A 21,063-nucleotide genomic window follows, 5' to 3' on the forward strand; every position below is an offset into this window, starting at 1 on the left:
TATAATACAGTTGCAGAAAAAAATATTAGACCACCCTTGTTTTCTTCAATTTCTTGTTCATTTTAATACTTGATACAACTAAAGGTACATTTGTATGGACAAATATAATGATAACAACAAAATTATCTCATAAGAGTTTAATTTCAGAACTGATATCTATCCATTTTCCATGTTTTCTTGATAATAACCAAAATCACTTCAGTTCTTATATCAATAGCTATGGCATTGTACTGACAAAAACAGTGCTTTTAGGCATTCCATGTTTTCTTTTCTGTCTGTTTTAGTCACATGATACACACAGGAGTTAGTACTTGATTGCATAACCATTGTTTTTGATGAGTTTTGATGGTCTACTAATTTTTTTCCGTGACTGTATGGTGTAGTTGTGTTAAAAAATAAAACATAGATATAACTTGTGTGTGCTTAAAATATACTTACTTTACACTGAACATATTCTTAAATGTATATTTTTATCAAGTCAAAGGTTAAATGTGCACTACTGGTACAATGATACTGATACACTGATAATATACTTGGACTTCACTTCAGTTTATATAATCAAAAGGACTTGGTGTGTACTTCTTGTAAGGGTTTATTATAAAGTGGGTGGTGCGATTGCAGGTGTTCCACTTCACTCAGATACAGTTAAGTAGCACATGGCTAAGGCTGTCCTATATTCTGGCCAGAGGATTAAGTTCTTCAGAAATGGATCTGTACTGGAACCAATACTACTCAGCTGTCAGATTCTGTCTCATCTCAGCTCTGAAAGATGTTCAAATAATATTTCTCAATAAATATTTCTTCAGTAGACTGCATACATTTGCTTTAGAGACTGTGCTGTTGAGAGCAGTGTGACAGCTGCACAGCATGGACCAGCATCCAGCCTGTGATGTCAAAATGAATCCTCTTCAGAGACACTAAATCCACTGCTTCACAGCGTTGAGATGCCAAAACTTAAATGAGCCGCCGTCTGATTCTGTCTGGCAGCAAGGCGTCCTGTGCGGCTCCTCTGACTGTGTCATATTTGTCTTTAATCACACATAACTTTGACCCATTTTAACTTAATACGAAATAATGGGAGATATTTAAGAAAAGCAAATACCACAAAGTCTGTGATAGAATCAGCTTAGTTTTAATATTAATGTTAATACAGTTCAGTTTTAATATTTGATGTTGTATGAAGTTAATGATGCTACTAATCTTTAAAAGGCAAAATTTGTAATGTTTCTACTCTAAGAAATTCAATATTTAATCCACGTTTTAAAGTTCTGACATTGATGTCAGGCTGTATTTAGAGAGATACAGTAATTAAATCACGGTTAGAGCTTGGATTAGATCAGTGTGAGTGATGCTTTACTCTGATGTGATCAACAGCAGCTCAGTAAAAATAACACAATCTGTGAATACAGTACCTATAGCATTTACCTTATCACAACAAGAGCAACTGAAACACATAACAGAGGACTTTTGGGCCTGGTATTAATCTTTTTATGGTGTTATGTGAGTTTGTTAATTTGGACCCACAATGGCAAATAAATGAACCAACCAAGGCATCAACAGACCAATTGCAACTCCTGTACTCTGTGTGGTTAAACTACTGTTTTTGTCATTGGTGTTCGGTGACTTTGAGGAGAATGGCATTGCAATATATACTTCTGAGACCCAGCAATGCAGTTTCATCCTCTGTAATGGACAAGAGTTTCACAGCTTAAAGGTGTGGGACACTTTCGTGACCAATTTTTCATCAAATCTGTAAAACCTCAGTCATAGCCTAAGTATCATGAATCTGTAAGTCTTTCTGTGATTACTCACCTGAATCTCTTGCATTATGGAGAACAATTTCAAAGTGTCATCCACCATAAACAAACCATGTGTTTGCATTCAGAGCCAGGAGGTCACTTGGGCATCTCAGAATTTTGTCATGACGTGCACTGTGGGAAACGGAGGCTCGCACAGCCACCTGACAGCAGCAGCTGCTACAGACACGACGCAGAAACGGCAGGAGCTCCCTTCCCTCTATGCATATTCCTCCAGCCGTTTCTGCATTTCAGTCATTTCCGCGTATTTGTTTCATCCATATAACATCATATGGTCGCGCTGCCGCTGCAGGTGGCTGCACGAACCTCTCTTTCCCATAATGCACGTCGCAACAAAATTCCGAAGATGCCCGAGTTACCTCCCGGCTCTGAATGTAAACACATGGTTTGTTTATGCTGGATGGCACTTCGAAATTGTTCACCGTAATGCAAGAGATTCAGGTGAGTTATCACAGAAAGACTTACAGATTTGTGATACTTACGCTATGACTGAGGTTTTACAGATATGATGAAAAATTGGACACGAAAGTCTCCCGCACCTTTAAAATATGTGCTGTGAAATGATTAACATTTTAAAATCAGATTAATCACAGGGTTGCTGTGGATTAATTCCGATGTATCACATTTAAATATCTTTCATTTTTTAACTATAGTAATTGTGTTTCATTTTGCATGAGCAAACAGACTCAAGAAAGAAGGGAATATATATGCACTTAATGTGTTTGTCACAAGCTGGGCGACACGTTAGCCAAAGTGCTAGCAGAATTCCCGACTAACATATGCTTCATACTATTGTGGTATTTGAAGCTGGAAGCGCGTCGATGAAAAGAAAACTCCTTCCTGCAGAGTGTGTATAATACTTTATGCCGGTCAACTGTTCTGTCTTGGGTTTTTTTGTTCTCATATTTCCATCCAGAGGGCCAACGTGCTGTTTAGTGTCTTCCATCTTTATGGGTTGGTTCTGCTGCCTGTCACTACTACTTGCCTGTTTGTTCATGTGCGACGGTAACTCTAATTGGACAAACTGACTGAAATGCATTGGCAGAGACGTTCAGAGTCATTCTGTGCTGTAGATGGGTAAATTGTGTTAAAAAATTTTAATCAGATTAATCATGATAATGAATTAATCTGTGTTAATGCACTAATTTTGACAGCACTACTTGTATGTAAATGTATGTGAAAAAACTGTTGCATCATGTTGTTTCCAATCAAGGAAACTATTTAATGTAAAAAACCCAAAAACTTGTTTTCCTGGATCTCATTAGGATATGAAAAATACTTGGAATGTTTTCAGAGACATATGGGTGCTTCTATGAAACTGGTCCCTAAAAACAGGGCATGGGGGCTAAAAATTCAAACCAGATGTAGACTAATGTTATGAAGCACGTTTGGAAGCACTTTGGGTCTATTTTAAAAATAAATACTTAGATAAAAGAGAAACTATTTTTGAGATAGAACACATTTTTATATTATTTTGCATTATATTTAATACAAAAATCTACATGTAACATAGTTACAAGGACACAGAAATCATGTGCTACTTTTTTTTTTTTTTTTAAATATCTTTTTATTCTCTCACAGGTACATTTTGGGAATTGAACAAATTATACAAGGCAGAGTGTTTCACAAAAGTGACCGCTGTTGCAAAATCATTCACGATTTATTTGCATTTAACTGGGCAGGTTCTGCATATAACGCAAGTGGACACGATGGGTTACACACGAAACCTGGAATAAGACTGCCGATTCACAAAAAACCCATGTCTGGATTAGAAAAACCACTAGGATCCTCAAATTTAACACTGTGTCTTTATTTATAGCCATATATAAGACCATTTACAGCCATGTTTTCCAGATCAAATACACTGACACCTAGGTAGTTTTTCCTGTCCTAATTTTGGTCCTATTTTTGGCCCCAATATTGGATTAAAAATTTATTAATTATGGGATGGCTCAGAGCAAGAGTATACTTTTTTTTGCATTTATCTGAGGTCATCATTAGGTACATCCTGGGGGGAAATATGTCTAAATTTTCTTTTATTATTGGGTCTAAAAAGCTGGCAAAGATACCAAAATAAACCCAGTTTCATAGAAGCACCCATACAGTAACTTAGATTAAGCCAACGTGTGTATTTGTATTTACTGCTTTATCAACAAATAACATGCTGAAATGAAAGGAAAGAGCTATGGATATTGAATTCCTATCAGTTCCCCTTCATAGTTAAAGTAATTTTTTTTAATATTAGTCTTTCAAATTATAACTTTAAGTCACTTTATATGCACTCATCTCCTCCAAAAGACAGAGTTTAGATATGGCCCAAAACTAAACAAACTGCTCCACATCAAACACCACTCTGCATGTATGATCATGCACATCCTGTATCATGACACAAACATTGCTACTTCCCCATGTACACAGGCTCCGTGGACAGGAAACAACTTCTGAGACTAATCACACTGACTAGGGTCACTGGCCGATCACAAAAAGATCCTTAACTCAGATAGAGTCACTTCAAAAGGCCACAGTACAGAACACATAAAACAACAAATACTGCCCCATCATTGGGTGATTTTTAACCATGTACGGTTTTGACCCACTGATTTTTTAAAGAATAGTTGAGAGTTGCTGGTTAATAGATCATTTGACCGCCTTATTCATGAAGTGAACACATGGTAATATACTTGAGAATAATGAGAGAATAATTGAGGATGGACTAAATGTATGTCTCACATGTGTAGTGACAGAGTTCTATAGACCCAGGTTTAGGTTAACCCATAAAGACCCAGTGCTATTTTTGTATCAGTTTCCAAATTTATTTTTCTCTTTATTTAACCTTTCTTAAGTGATTTATCATCATTTATTGAAATATTATCCTCTGTATTTTACATTTTTCAGTATAAATCTTCTATTTCTCCCTGTATTTAATTAGCTGATCATGTAGATGTTCATGAAAACTCTGAGTAAATTCAAAGGTTATTGTATCAAAACAGAGAAAACTGAAGACAAAGTGTCTTTTTCAGCAAATCTATCAATAATTGAACATCAACAAAGTGTTCCCACCCATGTCATTAGTCCCTTTTCCATCGACCCACAAATTGTGTGAATGTAACTTGCGCATAAAAGTTTACCTAATGGAAAAATGATATTTTCGCCAAAACTCTTGTTTTTCGATTAAAAGTTTTTGTGCTGGCAAGAGGTGTTTTTTTCTTTTGGGCATAGCGCAATTGGTATATCATGCAAGACTACAATGGAAAGACCTTTTTCTGCAACTACAGTCACATGAAAAAAAAAAAAACATGGATGTTGGCAGATGTTACAACAAGCGAAGAAGAGGAGTTTTAAAAGAAACATGGTGTGTGGTATGTGTGGACACACCAGGAAACTGAATAATTTTTGAATATAGTACGGGATAGAGGGGTAATATATAATAATAATAAATATGTCTGTAATTCAACACGATATTTATGTTCGTCCTGTTAAACAATGCGGCGTACGCGTGACGTCATCACACATGTGCAACGAAGGTGGAATCGATAAGCAGAATCATTAAGCAGGCAGGCAAACGATTCCAAGGAATCAAGCTACTGGGATCCGATTCTCAAAAAGAACCGGTTCTCGATTCTCATCCCTAGGCATGAATTGTTATTTTGAAAGACTGTAGAAAAAACCCTGTAAAAGTACTGATTCAGTCTATTTGCTATTGTAAAAGTGAAAAAGTGTATGTTCTGAAATTATCTCAAACTATAAAAGTACCATATAAAAGTACCAAACCATTTTAACACAAAAATATAATTTAAAGAGAATATATTGAAAACCATCTGTAAATATCAGTCAAAATGTCTTACAACTTTTGTGTCATTTTCATCTTGTTACACCTCTTATGCCATCTTTATCTTGTTCTATCCTTTACAGTTGTGCTCATAAGTTTCCATACCCTAACAGAATTTGTGATTCTTTGGCCATTTTTCAGAGAATATGAATGATAATGCAAAAACTTTAACTTTAACTCATGGTTAGTGGTTGGGTGAAGCCATTTATTATCAAACAAATGTGTTTGCTCTTTTTAAATCAGAAACTATCCAAATGACCCTGATCTAAAGTTCACATACCCTAGTTCTTAATCCTCTGTATTGGCCCCTTCAACATCAATGACAGCTTCAAGTCTTTTGTGGTAGTTGTGGATGAGACACTTTCTTTTCTCAGATGCTAAAGCTGCCCATTCTTCTTGGCAAAACACCTTCAGTTCCTTTAAGATTTTGGGTTTTCTTACGTGAACTGCATGTTTGAGACCTCCCCAAAGTGGCTCAATGATACTGAGGTCAGAAGACTGAGATGAACACTCCTTCACCTTCACTTTTTTTCTGCTGTAGCCAATGACAAGTCAACATTGCCTTGTGTTTTGGGTCATTGTCATATTGGAACATCCAAGACCGCCCCATGTGCATTCTGTCAGTGTATGTAAACTTATGAGCACAACTGTATACTGTTTTACGGTAAAACTAAAATGATGCAATTACGAAAAATGTAAATCCCATTATTAAGTACAGATATTTGTTCTAAATGGATGGAGTAAATGTGAAAAGTTCTCTGATGGTCATGGGAAGGTGCTGTCCCCCCCAGTCATGCTCAATGGTTGTAGGACCTCATGTCTTGTCTTGGTCTGGAAAAAATCTGCTATTCACTTTACATCTGTGATATGAAATTTGACAAGATATGGGGCCCCTGTATGACTCTCCTCCACAACTCAAAAACCCTCTGACTTCTTCTGCAAATTCTAACCTGACACCCAGCTCATTATTCATTGTAACATGTGTTGCTCTAAAGTCAGTAAATCAATGGTCCTTTTTGTTGTTGTTGTTGTTTGTTGGGAGTTTGATGTTTGTTTTCTGTACTGACAAATTTTGTCTCTAGTTGAACATGTACTGTGTCTTTTCTTTCATGCCAGAAAATCAATAAAAATATTTGATTTAAAGAAAGTTCTCTGATGGTCTTATGTCCCATACTGACCTCGAAGCCGGTGATGGCGATCTGGTGCATGGAGTCATTGACAGACTTGATGATGTCCAGCATGGTGGCCAAAGCCTCCTCCAGCTCCGCCGTCCCCTCTCCTTTATTGCACTTCAACATCTCCTGCAGACATAAGAGGAGAGGCAGGCAGAGTTAATCATTACACTGATAAGCTGAAGTTACAGGGTTATCTGGTTGAGGATGTCGGGAAATTGGCCTCTCTGTTGTTGTGCAAACTGTCGTTGGAAACATAAGACGGGCTGCAGAGGAAAAGCTGTTAGAAGGGTGGTGAAATACAAAGAGCATAATAGTTAAAGCTATAAAACATTATTAAGTAGTAAACATTTAACAAATGTTGCCTATTATTTTAAAGCAATGTCTAATTTAAAGTTAAGTGGGAAACACTTTCTGTTAAAGTGCGCATATTCATCATTAACTAGTTGCTTATTAGCATGCAGATTAGTAGCATAATGGCTCTTTTATTATAAAGCGTGATACCTTACTCTCCTAGACTGTATAAAACAAGGCAATGTGATGTTCCTTATTGGTTTTCAGGCCCTTCAAGGAGAAAATGTGAATTATGTGTGTTTCCCTAAACAGGTTTGGTATGAGAAAAAATGTGTACCATTATTTGAGAGTGGGTGTAAATAGAGTAGAAGAAGTCGATGCAATTTTCCAATTAAAATGGCTGTAATGTGTTTTTATGGATGGCAGTGAGGAATAATTTAAGGTAATGGCTACTGTAGTGATATATGGTGTATACTTCAGTGCATTATTTTGTGCATTTTCCTACCACAGTACTGTGGCAACTGATGGAAGGAACAACAAAGTAGTGATAGTATATAGTATAGAATATGAATGATTATTCTAAATACTCTATATGTTATTTTATGGTGTTCTTTGCTCTGTGCAGTCAGTGAGGCTGGAGAAGGTGGGTGGAGCTACATGCCAGATGTGTGCCGTGTGACTTCTCAGTTCTGTGTCAGTTGATGCTGTGATCCAAATTCTGCACTGAACGTTGTCCCAGTGGCTGATTTATATCAATGTCGGATTTACCTACCAGCACCCTTGGCACTGTGCAACCCCCCCCCCCCCCCCCCCAATCCCTGTTTTAAAATCAACCAGGAATAAAACCAGTCTTCCTCGTTGCAGTCCGATACATTACTGACTGAGCTACATCTCCACTGTTTCTGACTCAGACCTATTTGCTATCTAATTGTCTTGGTACTTTTCAGGATGTAACAAGTTACCAGTCAAGTCATGATATAACGAGGGCACTGACTGGCTCTGTGGTAATAGACAAACTGATATTTCGTGCCACAGTACTGTGTCAGTAGCCACTTCGATAATTTTAACCTTTTGTGTTACCAGCTATGCTTTCACTCTTCATGGAGATATTCAGGAAGAATCCAGAAAGAGCTGATCGTGCAGAAAAGCATTTATATCTCCCATCAAAACATGAACTATTTCTCAAATAAAGAAAAAATCCCCCACTATTTTCCTTTCTGACAATATCTATGCTTTTTTTTTTTTTTTTTTTTTTTTTTTATTTTGAAGGCGGTTAAACTTAAACATTTTTTGAAAGATTGGACTTTTGACGCTTTCTGATGTCATTCCTTTCAATAGAAACGTGCAGATGGGTTTCAGATTAGTGAAGTAGAGTTCCTCGCCTAAATCCTCGCTGAGGCTCTGGGCTCACAATGAGCACTGAGAAGCTCCTGTGGGGGATTATGTGAGGCAATTATCCACACAATTACACTGAATAATGCTCTCGTATTAATGCACAAACATATTAGTCAAACAACATTTAGATGACAGGTTTTTCAGATGCCGAGCAGCTAAATAAAAAAATATTTAAAGTCAAAAAACGTGCTGCGGTGTCATGCATTCTAGGGTTATAATGTACCTTGAGCATGAGCTGGTATTTGGTGATTCTCTGGACCGGTTTCAGCAGGTAGGCGTCCAGAGACAGCTTGTGGTCCAGCTTCTTCTGGCATTCCTGTCATTGCAAACGTCAAACAATGTCCATCATCCGTAGAAGTCAACGTATGTTTTGGTAATTATTTCATATTCTATTAGTAACAGTAACATTTAACATGTAGGAAGAGCATAAACTGTGTAGCCTAAACATCGCTAATAAAAACTTTATTTATAAGACTTGAGAGCTCATGATATTCCCTTTTTTTAATTTTCATGGAACTCCAACTTCAGTGAAACTTGGTAGAATGTTGGTATAGGCTGATGTTTTGGCTACAAATGTGTGGTGGATATGCTGCAGAATTAACCCCTTGCAGACAATTGTTGCAAATTTGCCTCAGTATTCCAAAGTGTTTTGTAATGAGGTACTGTTCAACACTCTTTTTTAATGTGCATAAGTTACCTGCTTATCTATGATCCCTGACATTCATGGATCAATTTCAACAGCCTGTTTCATGACATTCTACTGATTTTTGGGTCATTTTTGTGTCTTTTGAATTGCTAACTGGAATAAAATCAAAGTCAAGGTCAAGTTTATTTATACAACACATTTAAAACAACGCAAAGTGCCCAAAGTGCTGTAGAAATCTGCAGATACAAATGCAAGATATGCTAAAAGTACTAAAATAATAATAAATACAAGACATACTAAAACTGATAAAAATGGAAACACACTAATAGGATAAATAACTAATCAAGTAGCATCAATAAAACAATCTACATAACTGAGGTTAGAAAATTAGTTTAATTACTATTATGACAACTATGAAAATGATGCCTTAGGTCTTAATGCACAATTCAGATTTTTTTGTGGAATCTGTTTTTTTGTGTGCTTGTTCATATTACATATTAATGTGACTTCTATCAGTTTTGAGTATGAAGTGAATGCAACCCTGAAGTGACCCGCATACGCAAAAGAGGTCATGACATCATACATGACCACACAGGCATGCACTGTGATTACAAAGTAAATATGTTTTTCCCGCTGCTTCTCCTCCTGGGACGTAGAATTGTGACGTTTGTCGCATTTCAACGACGTAAAGGTTGGATAAATGTGATCTGGACATCCAGACTGAAGTAGCATTGCAAAATATCAGATATGCATTGGATTTAGGACCACATAGGAAAGAGCCTGGGTCGGATTTGTGCTGTTCAAACTGTCTTTAACAGATTGGATACAGGTCACATACGGGCAAAAAAATCAGATTTGGGCCGCATTGGACTGCAGTCTGAATGTAGGCTAATTTGCATCATCGCTATTGCATGTGCTATATTCAACAATCTCCACTTAATTTAGCATCTGATTGACAGCAACAACACAATTTTTTTTTAATAATTGTATATACATTTAGGTAGTAACTGGCTACTCTTGAAACATACATATGGCACTGAGACACACACAAAAAGTAAATTTTAGGGTTTGTCATCTGAAGAATTTGGACCCATCGCAATACCATGAAACTTGTGTAATGAGGGTAGATTGTGGTAAGTTAGTGAGCATCTGCAAGCTGTACTAGTTAAATAAATGCCAGCAGTGTGATGACAGGTCTACTGTCAATAAATCTCAGCTTTTGCATGAGAACTAATGTTTCCTTCTTTGCTTGAACAATGATAAACAATGCAACGGACTGTTACTTGTATCTGCAGTGTGTTCTTAAAGGAGCTCCCAACAGCACAAAAACTGGCATTGCCCTTTAAAGCCAGTGAACCCATGTCAAAAACACACTCTTACTAGCTTAAGTCACCAGGGCGGGCGTGCAGGGCATGCCGTTGTTACCACCGGCTGTATCTGATACACAGGACTTAAGACTTCAGCTTCTAGAGGTAAGTGATGAACCAGACGATGTCTCCCTAACAGCAGGATGCAACAGTTTGTCTGAAAATGGCCGTCTGCTGTATGTGTGTGTTACCTGAAAGAACAGGCTGTCTCCACACTGTCTCCACAGCACCTCAGAGCGAGGCTTATTCTGACAGTACTTCTCATACACCTGCAGCTCCTCTTTCTGACAAAAAAAAAAAAAAAGAAAAAAAGACAGGACAGAATGAAGAGACAGACTGAAAACATCTCTGAGCACATTCTGGTCAGTGTCAGTCAGTTGAAAGATAGGATTTTTTGGGGGGAACAGCACAGAATTCTTTATAAAATTGACATTCCTTTTTTTTTTTCCCCTACCAGAGTTAATGTAGTTTTACAATTTGCATTAGTTTATTACAGTTATTTAGTAATTCAGGTTGGTTTGACTAGTTTCTGGTTGCATCTTCATTTATTCATTTAACTATACATGTGGGTTATATACTGTCACCTATAAAGTTGGAAAAAAAAAAAAAAAATTTTACCTCTTCTTGTGAAATGACTGTGACAAAGGGATTTATTTTTGATAGATAAACTGTAACTGGGACTCATAATAATATGTAATTGAGTAATGATCAGGTAAGTAATCAGGTGATTACTGATGTGTATAAATAGAAAAAAAAAAAAAAAACAAAACAGGAATGTGTCTGAAAACAAAATGATTCCACCTTCATAGAAAACAGTGTATTATATTTTTCCTGATTACATATTTTGATAAGATAATCTTTATTTGTCACATACACAATTACACACAGTACAATGTGCAGTGAAATGTGTTTTGTACCTGCATTCAGTTTCAATAGAAAAAAAATTAAAAATAAAGGTTCAATTAAAAAATAAAAATGAAGGTTCAATAGAAAAATAAGGTTCCGAAATATAAATACATATACATAAACATTTTGTATATTAAATCTAATACTAGAACAGCATAATATAGAACTACACTTTTTTATTTCCTCTCTTGCGTTGACCATCTCAGTTACTCACCCTTTTGAGAAAACAGGTTCCCACCAGCTCTGGTTTCTCAGCACAGTTCTCCAACTCCCTCAGAAATGTCCTGCAGATAACGAAAACACAAACACGACTCATTCAAAACACACTCTTTGTTCTGGATGGGGGTGAAAACAAATTAGCCTGTGCCCACAAAAAGCGAAGCCCCCATGAAGGATTTAACTCTGTTCACCTATTGACATTATCAGACTAAATACCACTGTGCTGTCTGCAGTTTTCTGCTTCCAACTCCAAATCGATGGTTCCATTGTTACCTAAATTAAATAGTCTATGAAAACTGAACATAGAAGAGCTTTTATCATATCTAAAGGATCAAATAAGGCCGGAGCTGGAATGGATCAGCTGGAGAGATGTCCTACTCTTCTGTGATTAGTTGTGTCACTACAGAGATGGAGTTAGCTAACATCAACAAATTATCCGATCCCATACAAATGCCATATAAGCACACAACGACTACAAATCTTCCATATCATTAGCCTCATAGCATAATTACCCAAGTCATATTTTTGGCCAAATTGTGATATCTGCGTAACTTTAATCTTTTAACAATGCTGATTCATTTTTTATCATTGGCTATGACCTGAAAACTTAGGCGTTTACAAATGGATTTAGGCAGTTATGATATGAGGCTAACAATATTGAACTTTTAAATGCAATAATTATGAACTAAATAGCCCTAAAATGTAAAAATACAGGTCGGTTGTAGAGTTTGTTTAGCTTCCTTGGGAAAAGTCCATAATTATCTTCCAATATATTGTAAATCCAGTGATCTGAGAGGGCATGAGACCTCAGCGTCTATTCCATGCAACTCCCCAATTTTGTCTAATCCCAGGTGTTCTCAGACATGTAGGCGGATTAAACACATGATTGACAGCTATGATTCCCAAACAATGATCGGATTCTGTCAGCTTTGATCTGGATGTGACTCACATGGAAGTTTAGAAAAGTGGCATCATTTTTCCATAACGACATGGAACATCATTAAGTCATCAAAAATTTTGGAAAACTTTATCTACTGTATAAAACTTTTGGGAACTATTTCATCGTTTAATTTTTCATTTAACTTTATGACATGCTGCTGAGCCTGGGAGCTCCTGCACTTTTTGTTAGAATTTTGAAACAAAGATGTCTATTGTCTAAGATAAAAAAAAAAACCTTTAACATGCTGCAAATCTGAAAAGCTGTTTAATAAACATATGTTTAAATGCATTTAAAGTTTAAACAAAGCTACGTGTTGAAATTCATATTATTCTAAATTTTGACGCCAATATTTTCACTTTTACTGAAAATTAATATTGGCTCCAAATATCGGTTATCGGCCTCCTTGATTACAAACAATCAATATCGGCTCGGCAAAAAACATATTGGTCGATCTCTAATCTATACTTATATATTGTATATTTATATTTAGTGTTCGGATTTGGACCAAGAGGCGAGATCTATAGACCGAAGGAGTGGAATTTTAATTTCACCTTGTAAAAATGTGATTTCTTTGCTCTAAATCCCCAGTGTCAAACATATGGCGGGATGAATTTGCAAAGTGCAGAAATTACACTGAAGATACTAGCAGTCCAAGGTGTCAACCTGGTTTTAGTTCAGGGGCCAAAAACATCCCAATGTGGGTCGGAGCAGTAAAGTAATAGCATAAAATCCTAGAAATAATGATAAATCCAATTTTTTCCTCTTTGTTTTAAATGTAAAAAATTGTAAAAGTAAAACCACATTATGAAACTGTATACATTTATAAACTATCCTTTCACAAAAACACGCAAATAACCCAAACAACCTTAACCTGAAATTTCTCATGAAAAAATGAGCAGTTTTAACAATGTTATTCAAGTTAAATACTTTGGGTGTTTGTAGTTCTACTGCAATCTGTAAGTTGTAATGCGTGTGTATAAATGCTGAAATGAAAAGAAATTACAGCTCATAACAGGTTCATATGTAATTTTACTTTTCTGTACTAAAAAAAAAAAAGAAAAAAGAAATAAGTTAATATTATTTATAGGTTTTTAAGCTATGATTTTACTGGTCCCACTTGAGATCGCATTGGGCAGCATGTGGCTACTGACATGACATCCCTGCTTTATGTAGTCGTATTTCACTATGGCCATGTTACAATTATATTGCTGGTATCAGTGTTTTAATCTATTTTCAAAGTAGTGAAAGCCTGCTTTAAAAGTTGTTCTATGTCACTAGATGCTCTTATTTGCGTACTCATGTTACAGTAGTATAACTAATACCCATTAACAGTGCCAACAATACAGGTTATTAGTTACAGAGACTATAGAAATAATGCTCTCAGTTACTAAAGGAGAGGGAATCCCAGTGAAGTGGTCTGTCCATTTGCACCTGAATCTACCTGGCTGCTGTCTGGTTGATGAAAACAGGCTGCCACTTCACCAAAAAGCCCAGACACCCAGTGACACAAGCATTGGGGAGCATATTTTACCATGACAGCAGAACGTCCCTACAGTCATTCCAGTTTATGATCCAACAATGACAGGAAACTGGACCAGGGGAAATAGTAGTGTGCAGTGTTTTTCACTTTTGACCCACATCTCAGTCTGCGCTGCTTTGTCACAAATTCTAAACATCTACCTATTGTGAGTCCAAAGGCTGTGTGTAAATATAAATGAATCTATCTTTTATATCTTATTCTTGCTCTTGGAAAGTTAGTGTTTTTTTTTTTAGAATGCATTGTATGTATTGAATGTATTTTACGTATTTGGCTGAAGCTGTTCGATCTGAGCAGACTTTCCCATATATGTCATGTTTAACCCTTTCATGCATACTGGTCACTACAGTGGACAGCTATTCTACAGCTGTTCTCTTGTATATTCATGGATTTTGTTGTTCTTTTCGTTGTTTTTTTTTTTTTTTTTTTTACACATATCTTTATTAAAGTTTTAAGACACTACATATCTTTTCTGACATGAATTGGTAACATTATGTAGATCTCCCCTGAGCATAAACCCCCAGAATCACAAGCCCTCCCCATAGTTTTCACACAATTTATCGGTAAATACATACTTCTGTGCATCAAAAATTAAACGTGTGGTGTCCAGCTGAGTGGACATTTTTGCAACTTAATGAAAAATAGGTTCATAAGAATTTTTTTTCCATTATTATTTTTTTAATGTATTTTTAAATTTTTTTATTATTATTATTATTATTTTTTTTCAGAAAAAAAAATTTCAATCACATTGTTTTTTTCATGCCTAAAGAGGAATAAAAACACTCAGGAAAAAATTTTGATTAAGGTTCTCATAATTCGTGCATGAAAGGGTTAATGGTTTTCTTCCAGTATATTATGACTTTGTAATCTAAGTGATGTTTGTTATGTTAGTCATTTGTCCAGGACAACAGATGGAAATTAGCTTCTTTACTAAATCTGGTGCATGCATCTTGTTCTTTGTAACTAATTCCAATACACACCGTCCTGTAACTAAATTGTATTGTAACTGTATATAGCTTTTTTGATTTTTGATTTGTCTTTACTTTTGATTTTGCACTTCTTTTGTTCTTGTGTGCTTTTGTACTTTTGCTGCTGAAAAACCTGGAATTTCCCGTTGTGGGACTAATAAAGGCATATCTTATCTTATCTTATCTTATCTTATCTTATCTTATCCCTTTCATGCATACTGGTCACTACAGTGGACAGCTATTCTACAGCTGTTCTCTTGTATATTCATGGATTTTATTGTTTTTAGTTCCATATCAGCCAACACAGTGGACGCCTATGCATCATCCCATGCACTGACATTCATACCATTACTGTAACTTTGCTGTTCTGGATAAACCTGATCTGCACCAACATGTTTAAGTGTAAATCAATTGCTTGTTATTGATATTAGACTGTAATTAACAGGTTTCTTAAACAGAAAGTTGTTTTTTTTTTTTTGCATCTTATTTCCATAAAGTGAGTAATAACTAACATTAGAGTATGTTAAAATCTGACAAAACATCAGATCAGCAGCATTAAAAAAAATGTATTTCATAGTTTTCACACAGTGTATCAGTGAATACATGTTTCTTTGCTTCAAAAATTAAATGCATGGTGTCCAGCTGAGTGGACATTTTTTTAACTCCATGAAAAATAGGGTCATAAAAAAATTTCAACTGCATTGTTTTTTTTTTTGTTTTTTTTTCATGCCTAAAGAGGAATAAAAACACTCCGTAAAAAAAAAAATCTTGATTAAGGTTCTTATAATTCGTGCATGAAAGGGTTAAACTGGTCCAGTGTGGGCTCCTTAATTAATAAAAAGGCAAAAACCAAGCAGATTAAACATAGAAAAAAAATCCCAGGCAGTAATGACACCTCCATATCACACATCCACCAACAGAAAGATGAAGCAGAGCAGACAGAAGGGAAAAAGGAGGGTACAGAAAAAAAAAAAAAAAAAGACAAGACAGAACAGGAAGCAGCAAAGCAAAAGAGGAGGGGAAGTGTAGGAATAAAGCCAATGGATAGAGATAAGACAGGGAAGGAAATAGGAAAAACTCTTTTGTGGCCTGCAGGGAGTTATCTGCCTGCAATGTCTGTGATGTGTCTGAATTGTTCTGCTTGTTGACAGCTGCTTTGAATAACTATCTTGTCGGTACAGAAGCTTTAGTTTGTGCGTAAAGTCATGTACACCAAAAGACGTCAAGCCATACATAGTATAAACCCTGCACCCGCCGCAGGTGGTCTGACAGCACATACAACCAAACGAATGCCCCGAGCTAAATTATCTACGTTTGCGTTCACACTTTTATGCAAATAGGAGCTGGCAACCAGAAATAAGCATATTAGTAGGAGTTACATCTTTTAATTGCCCATCTGAGGTAAAAAACTAGATTTTTAATTTGTTTGACTGACCCCAGCACTCCCACACCCACCCCTAAGAAACAATTAAGCATCAAATTAGACAGACTTTTATTATAGTCAACCACATGGTGACACTAATACACCTTAACAATGAAAAAAACCCTGCTACAAAAAAGAATAAAAGACTAAAAACATGCCTGTCCTTATTTCAAGCTGATTATACTAATAATACATGTATAATTATGAATGTGATGTTAGATCCTCCTAAATCCTCGTGCACTGAGCCTTAAACGGTGTATTTTTTATTTTGATGAATCTGTTTGATTCCAGTGAAAAATACAACATCCTCACTTGCAGACTATTTTAGAGTTGAATAATGCACTGAAAACTGAGAAGCTGACCTTTGACCTTCTGTATATAAATGCTCTCGCGTGAGTAATTTTTTCATATTATACAATTTTATTAAATAATGTCATTTATTCATTCATTTTTCTGAGCCGCTTAATCCTCAAGAGGGTTGTGGGGATGTTGGGGGGTTATCAGTCATCGAAGGACAACTGGAAATGTGTGACAAATATTAGCACATCCTGTCAAACTATTCCTAAGATATTGTGGTTATAAAACATATCGGACAAACAGAAAAACCTTATTATAGACACACAGGTAACTACATTCAGTCAGTGATAAATGCAGATCTTTCACCTGACTTATCCTACTTTATACTCTGTGTTAAACAAAACTCAAATAGCCACAGATCCAAGCCATTCTATTACTTTGTTGGCATTGATTATAGAAATAATTTAATAAAGTATAATTCCATATTAATTATTTGTTATTGTCTGGTTTCACGTTGAACTGGAGGAATAAGAAATAAGAAGTACCAGTAAATATCTTCTCTCAGTATTCTTAATGCTATATTACTTGTGACACCAATTAGAGAGTGCTGTTGGTACTTCCCCACACTATAATTTGTATAATACTTAGTAATGTTTGTTATATCTCAATCTACATGTGCTCCTACTAACACAGGCAATAAAAATGTTTCAAATGCTAACACTCTCCTGGTAGGGCTAGGCGATATGGAAAAAAAAAATCATATTACAATTTTTTTTTTATATCAGACAATATGTATCATGATATAAATCAAATCACTATTTTTGTCAAGCTTAAATTTTCTGTTACTCATAAGCTAGTTGTGAAGACATCAGAAGGTTATTTCTGATTTAAATATGATTTATTTTCTGTCAGAGGTTGAACATGACAGATGTGCTGAAGAACATTATACAACTGTTTCAGATAAATAAAACAGGTACATATATTTAAAACTAAACTAAAAGTCTGACCAGCAGGTAAAAGCTTTCAAGCTTTAAAAGAGAGCACAAACAAAACAGACCATCTTCAGTGGGGTGCGTTCCATAACGACTGTAAATGGGGTACACAGAAACCGAAACTTAACCTGCTCATACTGTGTGCGTTCTGCTTCAAGGTTCGTGTGGAAAGGCGAGTGTTGGCACTCTTACACAGGCTACATGTATTCATTCGGTACACCTCCCAATTATATTGAAAGCCCCGAACTAAAATGGTTTGTGCCCTACTTTTCAGTAACCTGGTCACCCAAGTTCTCGGTCAAATTTTCTCTTGAGGGAACACTCATTACCTCCGGCTGCAGCCCAAACATGAGCGTATGCTCTTACACCTGTGCTGTGTGTGTCAACCTAACTTGACGTGGCTCTAGTGTGACTGGTTCAGTGTGGCGCTACTTAATTATGATTGGCTCTTCTTATGTCTGTCCAAACATGGACAAATGAATTCTATCGAAATTGTATCGAGCATGTCTCATATATATCATTATTGTTTTATCGTCCAGCCCTATCTCCTGGACATTTCTAGCCTTATGTTACTTCCATACGCCCTAGACGAGGCTTCTAACAGTGGAAACGACAAACAGAAAGACATACCGTGTATTTACATGATAACGTTTATTCCTGGTTTAATCTGAATAAACGTTAGATCCTATTTAAGATGACCATGTAAACACCTTATTCCAGTTGAAAAAGAATAGTTCGGAATAAATTTAAATCTGAATAAAGTCACTGGTTTAATCCCCTTTTAATTCCGAACTAAATTATTCCTCGGACACGTAAACCCTTTATTCCGTTTGGACTTTATTCCTTCCATTCTGCACATGCTCGTTGTCTTGTCCTGTTGCGATGACACACACATTCTGCGCTGGTGGAAGAATATACAATGCAGTCTAGTCTTACCAAACCGTTCCAGTGGGCTATTCTGATGGGATCTACAAGCCTCTAAAACCCTGAAGGAAAAGTTCACCACTTGTTTTTTATTAATTCATTTGTCATGCACAAATGAGTTTGATAAGTGGGCAAAACAGTTTGCACTGCAGTGCACCGATTGCCTTGTTCTTGCAGCCCTTCCGTTAGCTTAGCTTAGCCTAGTTTAGCATAATCGCTTCATTCCTATGGTCAGACATAGCCAGGCTTTTATAGGTGATCCGTTGTATTTTATGAGTGATTTTGTGAAATTCCGTTCTCCCTAATCATTACTTTAGTCCGCTGGGGTCAGTATGATCACAAATTGAGGCTCAAATCATGGCCATGTGACTTACTGCAGTAATAAAATCTTGGGAAATAAAAACTAATGCAAAGCTAAAACGGTAAAGCAAAGCTAATTTAGTGCATGCATCCCTTCCAACAAAAAGATTTTCCAACTTTCGTCAACACAACAGTCCCAAGATTGTATGAGTGCAGTAAGTCATAGATCTAAAGAAATAATTAGGGAGAATCGGATTTCACAAAATCACTTACAAAAGACAACAAATCACCTTTAAAAAACTGGCTATGTGTGACCGTGGAAATGCAGTGACTATGCTAAGCTAACAGAAGAAGAAGAGAACAAGGCAACGTGAGCACTGCAGCGCAAACCCTTTTGCTCACTTATCTACCTCATTAATACCTCATGTAAACCTTTATTTGGGTTTAACATTTCCATGTAAACAGAGAGAAAATACTTTAGTTCTGAATTAATTTCTTCTGGAGTAGTGATAATAGAATAGTAGATATAGTAGTAATAGTAGTAATAGTGGAATAGTGATAGCTGTAAAAATGTCAAAAATCAAATAACTACTAGTTTATAATGGGTTGATTTCTCATGTGGATATGCCACTGATCATCAGACGGCTCATTTGGACAATGAACACAGGTAAAGTATAGTAAAGCCTACTGTGAAGACACAGGTTCACCTTCAGCTGAACCTGTCCAAAACTGAACTGCTGGTCTTCCCAGCTAAGCCAACCATACAGCAGGACATCTCCATCACTATTGACTCCATACCTCTGGCTCCTACCAGTGTAGTACGTAACTTGGGAGTCATGATTGATAATCAGTTGACCTTCACGGATCACGTTGCCTCTGTCACCCGATCATGCCGTTTCACTCTGTTCAACCTAAGAAAGATCAGGCCATACCTAACCGAACAGGCCACCCAGCTCCTGGTGCAGACTATGGTTATCTCCCGTCTTGACTACTGCAATGCTCTTCTAACGGGCCTCCCAGCTTGTGCTGTCAAACCACTACAGATGGTCCAGAATGCAGCAGCGCGTCTGGTCTTCAATCAGCCTAAAAGGGCACATGTCACCCCCTTACTCATTGAGTTACACTGGCTACCCATAGCTGCCCGCATCAAATTCAAATCTTTAATCCTAGCCTACAAAATTCTCCGTGGGTCTGCTCCTGTCTACTTAGGTGCACTAATAAAAGCTTATGTCGCCCCACGACCACTCCGCTCGTCTGGGGAACGTAGTCTGGTGGTCCCCAGACCTTGTACAAGACAATCCAGGCTCTTTTCATGGGTCGTTCCACGTTGGTGGAACGCTCTACCAAGTGCTACAAGAACAGAGTCATCCCTGCCTATCTTCAAGAAGCTCCTGAAGACCCAGCTCTTCCGAGAGCACCTCCTGTCCTAGCACTTTCAAACATTCCATTTTAAATATTCTAATAAGGTTTTTCCCAGGACAACCACAGATTCTTTCACGATTATCTCTGGACCTGCTGCGGTGGTCCGGCCTCTTCCCTGCCCTCATCATCACCACTCACTTATCCTCAACCGCCTCCATGTGTCTCCCCCTACTCCCCCCTTCTCCCCTTCTCCCCCTCTCCCCCAGTCCCTATCTCTATCGCTCTCTCTTTTTCCCCTTCTCTACTCTCTCTCTTTAACCCCAACTGGTCAAGGCAGACGGCCATCCTCCAGGAGTCTGGGTCTGCTCGAGGTTTCTGCCTGTTAAAGGGAAGTTTTTCCTCGCCACTGTCACCAGTCACAAGTGTTTGCTCCAGGAGGATTCTGTTGGGTTTCTGTAGAATTGACTTAGAGTCTGGTTTTGACCAACTCTATATATAAAATGTCAAGAGATAACTTTTTTGTGATCTGGCGCTATATAAATAAAATTTGATTGATTGAGTGATTTAATTGGTTTTCCCCTGTAAGTCGCTTTGGAAAAAAGCGTCTGCCAAATGCGTAAACATAAACATAAACATAAACAAATGAGGATGAACACTGAACCAGTCACCTCATGT

At 36.8% G+C, this 21,063-nt stretch overlaps 1 protein-coding gene across 5 annotated transcripts in view; it reads right to left on the minus strand.

The window, feature by feature from the left end:
• Positions 1-21,063, minus strand: part of mcf2l2 (MCF.2 cell line derived transforming sequence-like 2) — a 241,474-nt gene that overhangs the window by 84,250 nt on the left and 136,161 nt on the right. For all 5 annotated transcript variants that reach the window (XM_030133254.1, XM_030133256.1, XM_030133255.1 and 2 more), the window contains exons 18-21: positions 11,641-11,710; positions 10,712-10,804; positions 8,731-8,823; positions 6,825-6,947 (exon numbers count right to left, since the gene is read on the minus strand). In XM_030133254.1, the coding sequence (XP_029989114.1) occupies positions 6,825-6,947; positions 8,731-8,823; positions 10,712-10,804; positions 11,641-11,710 (379 nt within the window). The remainder of the gene's footprint in view (positions 1-6,824; positions 6,948-8,730; positions 8,824-10,711; positions 10,805-11,640; positions 11,711-21,063) is intronic.

The sequence above is a fragment of the Sphaeramia orbicularis genome, chromosome 4 (genome assembly GCF_902148855.1).
Source record: "Sphaeramia orbicularis chromosome 4, fSphaOr1.1, whole genome shotgun sequence".
Taxonomy (NCBI): domain Eukaryota; kingdom Metazoa; phylum Chordata; class Actinopteri; order Kurtiformes; family Apogonidae; genus Sphaeramia; species Sphaeramia orbicularis.